The sequence below is a fragment of the Toxotes jaculatrix genome, chromosome 17 (assembly GCF_017976425.1).
Source record: "Toxotes jaculatrix isolate fToxJac2 chromosome 17, fToxJac2.pri, whole genome shotgun sequence".
Taxonomy (NCBI): domain Eukaryota; kingdom Metazoa; phylum Chordata; class Actinopteri; family Toxotidae; genus Toxotes; species Toxotes jaculatrix.
The window spans coordinates 13,856,608-13,870,527 of NC_054410.1; the positions used below are offsets into that span (position 1 = coordinate 13,856,608).

The 13,920-nt window shown below is 42.6% G+C and overlaps 1 protein-coding gene across 1 annotated transcript in view; it reads left to right on the plus strand.

The window, feature by feature from the left end:
• Positions 1-6,165: 6,165 nt before the first annotated feature.
• The window catches only part of LOC121197346 (latent-transforming growth factor beta-binding protein 2-like), a 79,659-nt gene continuing 71,904 nt past the window's right edge, over positions 6,166-13,920 (plus strand). Inside the window, exons 1-2 of the mRNA XM_041060912.1 lie at positions 6,166-7,025; positions 9,935-10,008. Of these exons, the coding sequence (XP_040916846.1) occupies positions 6,556-7,025; positions 9,935-10,008 (544 nt within the window). The 5' untranslated portion in view covers positions 6,166-6,555. The remainder of the gene's footprint in view (positions 7,026-9,934; positions 10,009-13,920) is intronic.

Genomic DNA, 13,920 nt, shown 5'->3' on the forward strand with positions numbered 1-13,920 from the left:
CCCTAAAATAATTTTGTGGGTACTTAAGAAAAACACGAGGTTTCAAAACTTCCACAAGAGTGAGTTACAGCCGACAGTGTTGTAAATACACAAAGATCTGAAGGCAAATGTACACCACATTTATCATACTTATCTTTACTTTTAACACTGTTTATCATTTTTAACATTATAGGCTGTGTTGCTGATGCCCGGCGCTGAAAAAGGAATGACCCTCTGGAGGCAATTAAAGGAGTTAAGTGAGTAGAATATAACTCTTCCTGCACAAGTGTGAACAGCATTTTTACAGGTCCTGCTTCAAAAATAAACCCACTTTTATAAGATCTGAGCAACGCTCATTAAAGTGAGATATAAAAAGTTACGTCGCCTCTTAACTTGAAAATCAGTGAATTTATTTTGCAGTGTGACACCAGACGGGCTTCAGTCTTTGCTCTGTACTGCACCAGTTGCGTGTCTGAAAAACTGCACACTCCGGGTTTAGATGGTTAACTACTGGAAAGTCATTGGCAGTTTGGTGCCAGAGAGTTGGCATAAACTCATAGGTTCATGTCTCACCTTTGCCCCAATTTCTAAAATATCCCATCTAATTTTGCCTCAGCATCATTCATGTTGTCTGTTATGAAAGTGTGTTGAATAGAGCCATCAGTTTGTGCTTTTGAGAGATAAGTGTAGTTTTTTTTTCCTTCTGTGGTGGGTGGAGGGGGATGTAGGGTAATTGCAGCAGATATCCATGTATATCCTCCTGGTAAAGCTGCTAATGTGGAAAATGCTTGACCTTGATTTTCCATGGTCGGCTGGTGGAGACACCGTGAAACAACGTGAACGGGGACACGAAGCTGTGAGGCGTAGGGCCATCTATCACCCCTTCACGATAAATAGCAGCTGAGTCAGTCCAGCAGTCCTTGTGGCCAGGTCACAGCCAGGAGGACCAGAAGGAGGAGAGTCCGCGGGGCCTGGGCCAGCGGCTAGAGAGTCACGCTGAATCAAGGTTGAGGGGCCAGGAAAACTGAAAGGGAGGGGAGAGAAAAATGGGGAAAAGGAGGAAGAAAGCTGTGGGTGAAAAGCCAGAATGATCTATCACACACATTAAGTCCTCCCTCTCTTTTTTCTTTAGTGAATTCTGCTAAGAGCCAAAGAAAACATGACGACTAAATACCCAGAATGTACAAGAATGCATGTCGAAGAGGGCACAATCCCACCATCCCACTCTTATTTAGACTTTTCTGCCAGTATTGATTTATGCTGTGATTGATTTCCTGTGAATCTGAATGTTTTCAGCTATGTCTGGCTAATGACTGGAAGGCCCCCACATCTTTTGGAAAATGTATGTTTTCTGGAAAGTTATGGCAAGTTCTTATTTGACCTAATTGGCTGCCAGCATGATCCACCCTTTGAATGTGCTCCAGTGGCATTTATCATGCAGTAGCATGACATCATTCTGTGTATTGTTCATCAGAGACGCGTTTAAATCAAACTTTAAGAGACAGAAGGACTACACCACAAAATTCAAGGCTAAAGTGGAGGATTTAGAGAATATTTACAGAATTGAGCAGAGGTTCACCAAGGTTGTCACTGATAAAACAATTAGTTTGTGTTGAACTAGAAGTGTAAATTATGTTAAATCCACAGGAATCTTCCACTTTCGATTAAATGAGAGATAGAAATGGACAGTCGTGATCCGACATCTTGGTTATAATGTAATGCAGCTTCCTGGATTACATTCCAAATAGCAGAGATGGTTTTGTCAGCTGACTGGACTCTGATAAAACTAAACCAATGACAGAACTGTTTTACTTTTCACATATTTAGCCCCTAGATGGAAGCATGAGGGTAACATCTGCCTTTCTGTTTTGTTTTTTTCTTTTGTTTTTTTTTTTTTCAAATTCCTATCTCAGGAACTAGAGTCTATTCAAATATTCAAGGAGCAGAGCTCTTCGGGGCACCAGCTCCGTAGTGGTTCATGTATCAGTGGATAACTAGAATGACTGCCTTGCCCTCATCCACTACAGTTTATTATACCAGCAGAAAACACAGGTCTGTTCTGCGATCCCCTGCTGGCTAACGCTGAACATCAAGAGCAAGACAGGGAAGCTTCTGAGATTTGCCCATAAAACATTTAGCCCCCATCAGGTCAAGCAGAAAACTATCCATTAAACCTCTTCAGGTCTTAAACCTCACAGAACCATGCTGATGATAACAATGACTCGTAAAGTAAATCAACAAAATCTAACATATAGTAAGATGAATTTAGTCCTTCTTGTTTCTCCAGGGTGACCTCTGAACACCAGGCTTGACTTCATTTGATGTGGTTGGCATCTGGTTGGTTATTCTACAGCAAGGAGTCCATCTATATCACAGCCTGCACTGTAACATATGATGTATCATGATTCCTCTACCAGAGCCAAAACTGCTTGTTCTCTGGTGAGGCTTTTCAGAGGGGGCAAAAGGGTAATTTGTAGAAGGGAAGTACTTAATCTAATCTTTGTTACAGTTTTCTTGGTGATCTCTTTCTTTGCGCCGACATCCCAGGCTGCTTAAAGCCTTTGTTAACTCAACAACTCACACCCATAAATGAATGAGCTGATCATTCACCCATGAAGTAATGCAGGGCGGATGTATTGCCAGTGCTATGACATGCATCAGAAACATGGCCAGTGGCGCTCAAGTCTGTCTAACTTTATCATGTTTCTGGATCGCTCCACTATTTGAAAGAGCAGAGTTGATAGATTTTCCCTTTGTCTCCGGTAATGTATAACAATGCCGTGCAAGGCTTGCATGCATAGTATGGCTTTGAAGAACATACGCACACAATTGTCAGTTTTTTGTTTTAAGCCAGCCCTCACAACAGCCATAGAAAAAAAAACCAAGTATGAATATCATGAAAAGCGAAGTGGAAGTGCCTGTCTTAAATAACGCCCATGTGACCTACTTCTATTACCCAGCTGACAGCACTTCATTCATACAAGCTGGGAAAGACCCTGTAGTCCTTGGCCTAAGCACATTACATTTATCCTGCTCTATCTTCAACTGTTTCCTCTTGTTGCGTGAATGCCTGTTTTATGTACACTGCTTAATCTGCTACGAAGCTCGATGGAGGTCTTCTGTGATATTCCTTCCAAGGAAAAGCTGTCATGTTTAATGAAAAAACACTACATTAATAAAGCACATAATTTCAGCTTTTACGAAGTGGTTTTCTGCCAAATGAACCTCCTTTTTCCACGTTTTCCCTCAGGTCCTCTCCGCTGCCCAGTCTGAACAATGTCAGTATTATGTTTGCTGCTGGGCAAAGAGGAAGGAGAGCTGAGGGCTTTGATACAAACGGCAAAAGGTAGCTAACGAAGAGATTGACGTTCCTTGTTGGTGCTTTCCATTGAAAGTCATCACAGAGACCGATTCACATGGATCACTTAAAATTCTGGAGGCAAGGCAAAGAATACGCTGTTGATACTTGCTTATAATGAGAGCCCTACATTCTGAGTGCAACGATACTGTTTGGCTTTCTAATGGGTACACTTGAACCCTGACCCTTCCCTCACTCAGCGGTGACGAGGCTGTCACTCTCCACTGTGAATGGATGCAAAAATGTCTCTCTTGGGACATTCGCGCTGACAGGTAAACATGTAGAGTTTGATCCCACGATAGAATTAATTAGAGGGCATAAAATGTGTGTCCAGTAGCTTCAAAACATTTGCCTCACAGTTATAAAATGAAAACCATCTAGGAAGTGGAGCAATTGAAAGCACTCAGTAGTCTGACGACGAAACAAATTCACCTTGAGCTTTCTCCATCAAACACAAACGCACAAGCTGTTTGCGTCAGTGTAATTACAAAACTTGGGAGTTGTTATTGCTACAGTGACCCTGTGCTTTGTAAGAAACTGTGCAGTGTAATGCAGTTATATTTCTGCTCTGCATTTGAAAGATGATAGGAGTGGCTTGGTTGTCATGCCAGAGTTTTCAAAGGACCCTTTGTGTTGAAGCGTCGGTCATAGCCAGAGACATCCTCCTGGTATTTATTCTAGAGTTCCTCCAGATGCTGTAAATTGTATCAAATTGGGACACATTAAGGCCCACTTTCATAACATGGATAGCTGCTCCACAGATCTTCAGTGATTCTCGACCAGGGCTACTTGTGCCCCAGAGGGTGTGTCTGCAGTTGCGGTTATTGTGGAAGATTGCTGAGCGGGTCAGCTAATTAAGAAAAAATAGAAACTACAATTTGATTTGAAAAATATATCCACTCATTCGTGAAATCTAGTTGGCAAGGGTGCATGGAGGTCTAAATGGTAATAGCTAAATGTGGAAACAGTGAGCTAAAAGGAATGGATAAATGTTAAAAATAGACAGAAAATAATTAGCTAAAGGTGATGGGTTAAAATGTACTGATACAAATGACAAATTATAGAAAACATTTGTCAGTATAAAGCAAAACAGTTCAACGACATAACAAACTACATCCTCCAAAATGACCACGAATCGACACCTCTCTATATTTTCAACAAAAACTGAACCTTATAACCTAGACCACACTAGTTTTAGCAAGGTGTACTCTAATAAACTGACAACTACAAAAGTGTAGGCAGTCGAAGCCATGGCTACACGTTGTCCAGCTTTTGGCACTCCAAGTTGAACAAATACAAATTTGACCACACTGACAAAATTTGGGGAAAATCTTATTGTAAGAATATTCACTTTGATCTGTTCTCTAGTATTACATAACAGTTCATCTGACAGGCCTGTAAAGGTCCATCTGCCAACAACAAAAAAACCCAAAACAAAACACTGCTGTACAAACATGCAACACTGAGTTTATGATATGATACAGACACAGATTAAGACACTGATTGAGGCCGTAGTACAGCCAACACTTGAGCTGCAGCCAGCTGCTTACTCACACAGGTCACTGAGCTGATAGCACCTCATGGACTTGTCTGTGCACGCCCTGGTCACCCTCAAGGACGCTGGGGGTCAACCGGCCGTGAACCGTTTCAAGAGGCGCCATCGACACCAGGCAGGCAACATGCCTGGGGGTGGGGTGAGACTGCTGGACAGTCATAAGACAAATGCAGCCTCCTTCTCTAATTAGATTTCTCATGGGTTGGAAGATGAGCTGTAATCAGCTGTGGTGCTCAGTCCAAGCCTCCACTTATGTTTGCTCGGAGCCAACAGAAAAGAGGAAGGCAAGAGTCTGGTGGAGGGACAATCTGTCTCTTAAAGTATTCATGCAGTAACTTTTCCTGGTGAAACTTCTCTTTTTAGAGGTTTGTATATCTCAGCTATAGTGAGAAGCAGAATGGCCAGACTACTAGTCTGCCTGTCAGCTGCTGTGTGTTTTGGATGGCAGTCCTGTGAGTGGTAATGATGCTGGGTGACCGCTCATGAGCGAGAGAGAGAGAGACAGGCGTGCATCTTTGTGGGTTGAATGAGAGGAGGGAGCCCCCTCTCTCTGGGTTGTTTAAGATATTATGGGAAAAGAGTAATGTGTTGTTTCCAGACAGTGAGAGGGGAAAGTGATGATGCAGCATGGATGAGAGGGGGAGATGAATGGGATTTGTTACATAACCTGACCAGTTTTCCAAGGTTTCAGTTTGAGTTTGAAGTGTGAGCTTCTCATACCTTTTACTACTAGATCAAAGCGAGTCTGTAAGCCTACAAACTGCCAGGATGCACGTTTTATATGTCCTAATCTGGCTGAACTGCAGTTTTGTGAATTAAATTCACACTGTCCTGTGGCACTGTGATAAGATGATATATCCGATACTCAGTCAATTCAAATCATCAAACACAGAGACAGCATTGTCTTTTAGAAAACCTGGAAATGTTTATTTCTTTATGTTTTATCTATCTATTTATTGATGCTGTAGTAGCCTGTCAGTTTCCCTTTGACTTAAACGTGAATGACTGATGCAGCTGCAGGCATGATAACTTCAACAGTCCTGTTAAAAGGAATCAGAGGAAGAAACACACTAACATGATGTAACTTGGCAGAGAAAGTGCGTGTGGGCACATGGACCGAGCGGTGCAGTGAGTGGAAGCAACAATTCAGCCGACAAGGGGGAGTTTCTTCTTGCAAAGCGCATGCAATCCCTACAAAAATTCCCGGTGACTTCAGATCCAAGGAGGTGGTGATATTCATGGGAGCACGATTCAAACGCTCTCACTTGGAGTAAGGAGTACAGCCTCAGCAGCCCTGGAGCAGCCGAGGAGCTGCTCTGTTTGCGCTTCTTTTCTTGTAAAACAGATGGAATAATGTTTGCTTAAAATAACTTTTGTCTGTTTTTTTTTTCAGCGCTGGAAGGAGAAAAGCTCATATAGAGTTTCTCGGGTTTTTTGGACTGTGGTTAGGTGCTGATTTGATAACCTTAAGACATCCCGCGTTAAGTCTTACCTGGACATTATGAAGAGGTATCCAGGCTTTTTTCATTCTTGGGAGAGGGTGTCTTCTTGCTGAACTCTTGTTGCCTAATCGCGGATTTTTTAAATTCGCTCATATTTTAGTGGCTCTCCATAAACTGTAACTCGATCTGACCCTTTTACGCGGTAGTTTTAAAAACTTTGCATGCCCAAAATGGACCGTGGGGGATTTGCTGTTTTAATGGTTTTGACTGTTGCACTCATGCGAGTTGGCATCGCTCACAAGAACACAACAGGTGGAAGGAAAGAGTTTGCAGAGGCAGACCGGACGGTCTGGGACCAGCAGCAGTCCCGGGTGAGGAGTCAAGGTCACTTGCCAAAGGGACCAGAGGACGGTGCATCCTCCAAAACAACCGGTGAAACCTCTCCCGGGACGAGCCAATCTAGGACTCTGGTCCGCATGCCCAGAGGCGCTTCATCCCAGGTGGATGGCAGGCACATATCCAGAGCAGGACCGGCTCATGCTGCAGGCGTCTCCCGGGAAGACCATACCTCTGCGCAGAGGGATGGTGCGCAACGCACCGCCAGACAAGCAGCCAGCCCGCAGCACAGAACCAGAGTGAACCGCAGGCAGAGCAGCAAGCCCAGCTCTGCCAGCACAAGGAGACTTTCTGGGTAAGAGTGACAGCCAAGTATTCCTCAGTCTTATATAAACCCCCTTTTTGCTTTGCTTCACCAAGCTGTTTAAGCCATTCAAGTTCACTGTATGAGCAGTACTTTAGAAGGAATTTGTGTGACCTATTTTACTGTACATCAGTCCATGTGGTTTACTGTAAAGTAGTGGTGGCCCACTTAAGCAGAATCGTTCTTCCTGTAAGGCAGACCAAGTGATGATGTAACTTAACAACTCTCAGAAAATGGCTTACAAAGTGTTGCTCCATAACAGTACAGAGCTGGTTGGATACAGTGCATGAAACTGTCATCCAGAACATGCAAAGGAGCTGTAGCTACTCCAGCTACATATGAATAGCTGCAATGTATGTATTTTGTCATCCAGGTCATGGCAGGACATGGAATAATAGCTGAGGTTAAATGCTTTGCTGATTACTGGGCTGATACTGGATGCTAGTAATGAACAGCAAATGTGAATGGGTGAACTGTATTTGAACTGTTTTGAGACTCATGCAACATTGCATTATCACCATTTCCTCCCATTACTACACATTACAGTATATTTAAATTGTGGTAGGAGAGAGGCTGCAGACCACTTTTGTGTGTTTGTGTATGTGTGTGTGTGTGCCCCAGTTTCGTGCTGTTGCCTGTGGCCATGTATTGTAGTGGCTCAACTGGAGCATTGGCTCGCAAACCTTTGCAAATTTGCTTAGTGATCAGAAACACCTGTTTCTCCGATGGCCCTCTCTCAATGCTGCAAATCCCCAAATTTTTTTGTGTCTCTGTTAAACAGGATGGTCGGTTGACTCCTTATTAGAGCTCTTTTCTTTTTGTTAAATGAACCCTTGTCTATCCAGTCCTGTTTGTTCCATAGGGAGAAAGTATGATACACACTGGAGGGGAGAGTGTTTACATAATAATCAGAGGGGGATTTGAATGGCTCACCTTGGGTTGCAGACAGTGAAATATAAATGAAATATCCCTTTTTGCGTGTTATAACAAGGCCTCTTTCCCTTTAGGAAACTGCATTATTTATATGGCCAATTTAAGGGGATGCTTTACAAGCAATAGGAGGATTCAGCCAATTGGTTTGCCATCTGTAGGCACACATGTAATGTGTGCTGACCTGAGTTAAGCCTAACACATGATAGAAACAAAGAGGAAAGTGACTAATGGTCTATACATTTCAGTTCATGCCCTGAGTGTGCTCCCTCACCCACCTGCTTGCTATTGATACTTTTGTTCTTAAAGATGTCTTTATGGTGCAGGATCCTGAAAAGCAACACTCACCACTTAACACCCATGAGAGGTGATGGACAGGGATCTTGTCCAGTATTTAAATCTGCATTTTACTGACTCTGTCCATGGAATACATGTGTTATACCATGTGCCACCCACGGGCCTTGATTTACCACACATTAAAAACAACATTTCTGGACATATCCGTCACTCAGACAGCTGCACTGATGCATGGTCGAATTGAAGTGCTGTCTGTTTAAAGTAGTGCATGAAGAAAATAGCTGCCTGTAGTATTAGATCCAACATGCTTTATTGCAGCACGGTGCCAATGCCTTGCTCGACATTGCCAACAAAACATATTTCAGAGTTAAATGAATCGAGTTCTTTGAGTTTTAAAGAAGCATAAGGGTAGCATTACATAAATCTGCGGGACCATTACCTTATAGTAGCCTGCACTGTGATTTTAACACTTTGATTCATTAGCTTCAGATGAATCATCTGCTGCTTGTTAGAGAAAGTGCTTTCATGACACATTTCCTCCTGGAATTCCCACTCAGCTTACTCATTTACTGTACCCCGCGGCACTGGCAGCGCTGGGTTTCACTTAACCGTCCTTTACATTCAAGTTGACTCAGTGTGACTCCCCCTTCTGTTTTCAATGCACCTGTCAAATGTTTGACAGATCCAGATAACTCAGTGGTGAAATAATACTCCACCTCCTCATGTTGGGATTTAAATAAAAATATATAACAAGGTGTGAATGGGGTGTTATCTATGTTTTAACCCGGGGGATAATCCTAATTATGTTGCATGAAGTTCTCCATTACAGACATATATCCTGTGATGGAATTTGAATGTGATGACTGATGTCTCTGGCACGGGCCTGGCCTGATGTGTTTGATTTATGACAAAGCTAAGTCCACCAGAGGCCCCAAACAACTGCATGTTATCCCTGTGATGCCTCAGTAACGCTCGTGGTATCTAATGAGTGCAATCCAACTGAGGTCAGTGAGTCAATCCCCGTTATCTTCTCAAATCACCATGAGTCAGACATCCACTTACTGTAATATTTTGTGAAAAGATGACGGGGCACAGATCCTTGCCAGTGCACTGACTGTTGCCCTGAAATTGTTCTTGCGGTCTGGTGCCTTTTCATCTATCTTGCTGCAAAAATTGGCCTGCGCTGCAAGTGAGGATTAAAGAGTGCAAAGAATCCAGTTATAACTGTTTAAAACTTGTCATCTCTCATTTGCTCAGTGATTTATAGAAGATGCAGGGTGCTTTTCATGTCCCGTGTGTCTAATCCCTTCAAGGCTCAGATAACTCTGTATTTGTTTTCACTTTGGACTCTCGCATAACAGAATGAGGGACTTGTGGGTCCACACTCAGATAGAGTTTCATGACTTGCCCTGAAATTTTTATCAAATAAAATGCAATTATAGTGTAATCTCATAGGTGTTCCTATCAATAGGCCAGCCATGTCAGGATGATCCGAAACTGTAACAGTCTTTGCAGTCAGATCTGCTTGTCATGCAAAGGTCTGAGGCCTTCCACACTCACTGTTATTGCGCTATGGATAACTGAGAGGCTCTATATATTAATGTGTGCTTGAAACAGGGCTGTCAGTGTCTTATTTTACAGTGGTTTTTCTATATGTCTTCTCCTTTTTTCAGGCCAAATGTCTGTGGAGGTCAGCAGTGTTGCTCTGGCTGGGCTTTGGCTCCAGGAACCAATCGCTGCATAAAACGTAAGGAAAAAACTTAATTATCTTATGTAAATTTTAAATAAATATAACTTGCATGAATACCCTTTCTTGCTTAGCAACCAAGGTCATACATGTTTGTGATGTTTTTAAATGACACGCATGCACACTGACAAGTATTATGTACAGTATATTAGAGCTTTTTGAGCAAGAAAACTTTGCTGACAGAGAGGCTTTACAATCTTATGCACACAGAGTGAAAAATAACACAGTAAATGGGTACTAATAACTATCCTGTCAAGTGGAATAGCTCTATAAAATTTTCCTAGGATGTTATTGCACCCATGGTCATGTTCATCATGTGGTGTTTGCCTTTTCTTTTCATGTAAGATCCTCACGTGGAAATTACAAGCACTTAGAACTTGGCCCTCTTTTTGACACAAGCCCTTAATTATGGGTGGAACTGCTTCTTCTTTTATTTGACCAGACCAGTATTGGATATCCTTACAGCCAGATAATTAAAAGTGGAATAGAAGACACTGGCTGTGAATGAATAATTGGCCACTGTCACAGCAAAGTCTTACTGTTTTCAGACCAGTTCTTGATAAGGAGGCCGAGCTTAAAATAGAAATGGTTGCACCAGTTTTACTCATTGCATGTCATGTGTCAATTTCACGTTTATGACCACCATTGTTTGCAGCAGACTGAAATAACAGGTTGGAAATTGAGTTTTTTTTTTTTTTTAGAAAAAGTTATCTTTAAATTTTACAAGTAAAACCCACACGGCAGGCCACATTTCTTCACCAACTAGTGACTCAAGCTCTGTCTATCTATCTATCTATCAAGCTCAGAAGCTAGGAATCTAGGAAGCTGTACTTCTTTTGATTTGTTTACTGTTTTCTCTGTTTTTTTCTCTGCTAATTATCCTCCTCACACACACACACACACACACATATGCACACACAGTTCACATACATTTCAACCAGTCGATTACACAACAAGCTAACTGGCCCCGGCAGCCTCCTAATTAGATCTCCTTCCCTCCCGCCCAGTGAAAAGCCTCCTTCCATTTTTTTTTCTCAAGGCCCAGCTAAAAGCACAGTTACTAGGGTGTGAATTACATCTAACATGGAGCTGCAGTTACCCAAATTAAAAGAGTAAATACTTATAATCTGCCAGAAAGTAACAAGTCCAGTCTAACACTACTATGTTAAACAAGGCAGTGAATCTGAGGAGGCCAGGGGTCTGTCCAACCATCTGGACCCTCTTACAGCTTGGCCCTCACCCAGGTCTGACTGGAGGCTATGCTATCATCAGCTGAGTGAAGCCCCACGGCAGGCAAGGTGCCAATACAAAGGCCCCAGACTTGAGCTGGGACTGGAAGCCCCCACGTAGAAGACCTCCGTGGAGGAAAACAGGCTCAGGCTATCTTTATTCCGTCCCTGCCTGAAACCCTGGCTGCTTTATTAGAAGATGGCAGCATGAGAAAACATGTTCACAGTGGGGGAAAGAAAAGGAACAAACCTGTTGGCTGGGAGTATAAGTAAAAACATATCGGGGCTGAGCTGTGTCTAGGAAATTCTCGCTGAAGGGACTGAAGTAATGTCTAATATTAAAAGTGTCAGCTGCAGGCTTCAGCCGCGAGGCTGGATTGGGTGTCTAGAGTTATGGCTTCCTAACAATGCCTCCTTGTTCAATTGGGTTGAGCTCAGAACAAATATATGACAGGAATTGGATCACTAGTTGTCCAGGGAGTGCGCCTACATGTCTTTAGAAATGTGTTTATAAAAAGGTCTGCGTCTGGGTCTGCTTGGGTCTGCTAGTTGGAGGCTCTCTGATGATTTGGTCCTGCCCAAGTCCTGGAGGGTTTGGTGCTGACTGTCCCTGTTTTTGATCTCAGGATGGATGGTTAGCAGATCTGTTTGTATATTAAGGCAAAATCTGTGTGCAGAAAATAGCCAGTGTTGTCTGATAGAAAGCTTTGATCCATTAAGAGCATTGCATTTCCACTGCTGCGTCATGTTTATTTCTCTTCTAGTCAAGTTAACCGCTGTAATTACGGGTAAAACTTTGTCGGTTTTATGACTGAAGTTTTACCCAACCAATGCTGATTTTATTAATGGTGGCCGAGAACCAAAGGTGCGTGTGTTGTGCTTGGCTGGTAAAGTGAGGCCAGGTGTGAGCTTGGCTCTATTTCCATCTGTTTACTTGCAGGCAGGATCGAAGCTCCCGTCGAGATGAATGGAGCATCTTGTTTCTGTGTCAGCCCTTACTTATTCCCTGCTGTGTTGAGATTCACATCTGTTCATCAAAAGTATTGTTTCTTAGATGAAGAGCAGAGGGAGGCCATACTGTAGCCTCACCCAGTCACAGCCCAGCAGCAGTCCTGTTATATGACAAGGCTTTCTGTCAGCTGCTTTACTGTAACTGTCAACACTGTCAAAACCGATTAAAGGTCACTGTAAGATTTCCAGATAAAGCTTTCTAATAGTTTTCATGGAGTGTCACACCAGGTTAAAACAGTGCTTCACCAACACATCAACAACACATCAATCATAAAATATGCCAGTAATAGTGAGCCCTGGGAATGTTGCACATCTGCCTAAACAGTAATTGCCAGAAAGAGAAAACAGCATGTTGGTTCAGTAAAATTTGTACCATTACTGTAGTTTGTATTGAGAACAGCCACAGAAATCTGTTTACAAAATAGTAAGTTACTTAGCTGTGGAATTAGGATGAAAGTTTGAATAGCTGGCATATTTTAGGAAAAATACAGTAACCCTCAATTAGATGTCTTGTATCAAAGCAGAATTACAGTTTTGGTTTACAACATTTCTTGGAAAAAACATTATAGTAAGAACTTTTAAATGCCTGTGTTGATGGAGAATAGATTTAAAGGCTATCTCTTCTCTCTTGTTTCTGCTGTCAGAGGCTTCACTCTTATCTGAGCACTCTTGAATATGGCTCTCAGTCCAACCAGGGAGTAGTGTTAATACACTGTTAATGCTCTATAGCCATGCTAGCAGTTCTGTGAGGCTGTATGTACTGTAGACACAGTGGTGCCATAAGGTAAATGCTAATTATCAGCATGCTAATGTGCTCACAATGACTATGTTAACATGCTGATTAGTAGATATAATGTTTCCCAAGTTCACACAAAGTATATCTGAGGCTGAGGGGGTTGTCATTAGTTATCTATTTGCTCATAAACCAAAGCATTTGGCAAATTGAAATTTTGACCAGACGGTGGCAATAGAGGAAAGGTTAAGAGATCACCAAAGTAATTACAATTCAGCCTGAGGGGGACATGAAGGTTTATCAAATTTAATGGAAATGCCTCTAATAGTTATGCCACTGAAAACCAAAAATGTCAACCTCATGATGGTACTAGCGGAAACGTCTTTAGCATTCCTTTCCTGGGTACGACAAATATCCATAGGACATTTCACTGCAATTGATTCAATAGTTGTTGAGATATTTCACTCTTGACCGAAGTGGTGGACAAAGTTTCCCACTAGCAAGGCTACAAAATGAGCTCTAGGTGTTGGCGTACCTCTAAGAGGGTCACTATGCATCAAAGCTACGTCATGTTGCCCTGGCTTCTCCAGTAGACATGGCTGTTTAAGTAATTGGATTAATGGCATAGTCTACCACACACAGAGTGTGAATGTGAATGCTTGGGACGATATAGGATACTCCAGAACAGGGGAAGAATGGGGAGAGACTCCCTGCTGCACAGACAGGAACTGACTTTACATTTCACCCGAGCTCATACTGCTCCCTGAAGTGCAGGCTTAGAGATTCTGTCGTGGAATCCATTTCACCACACTATACATCACAATGTTTTGGCGAAAGCATGTGCTACATATGGCAACATGCTGCAAGCATAGTCAAAAGTGAGAGCACCCCCCCCCGCACGCACACACACCCACCAAAGAAAAGCACTCACGTGGCCCT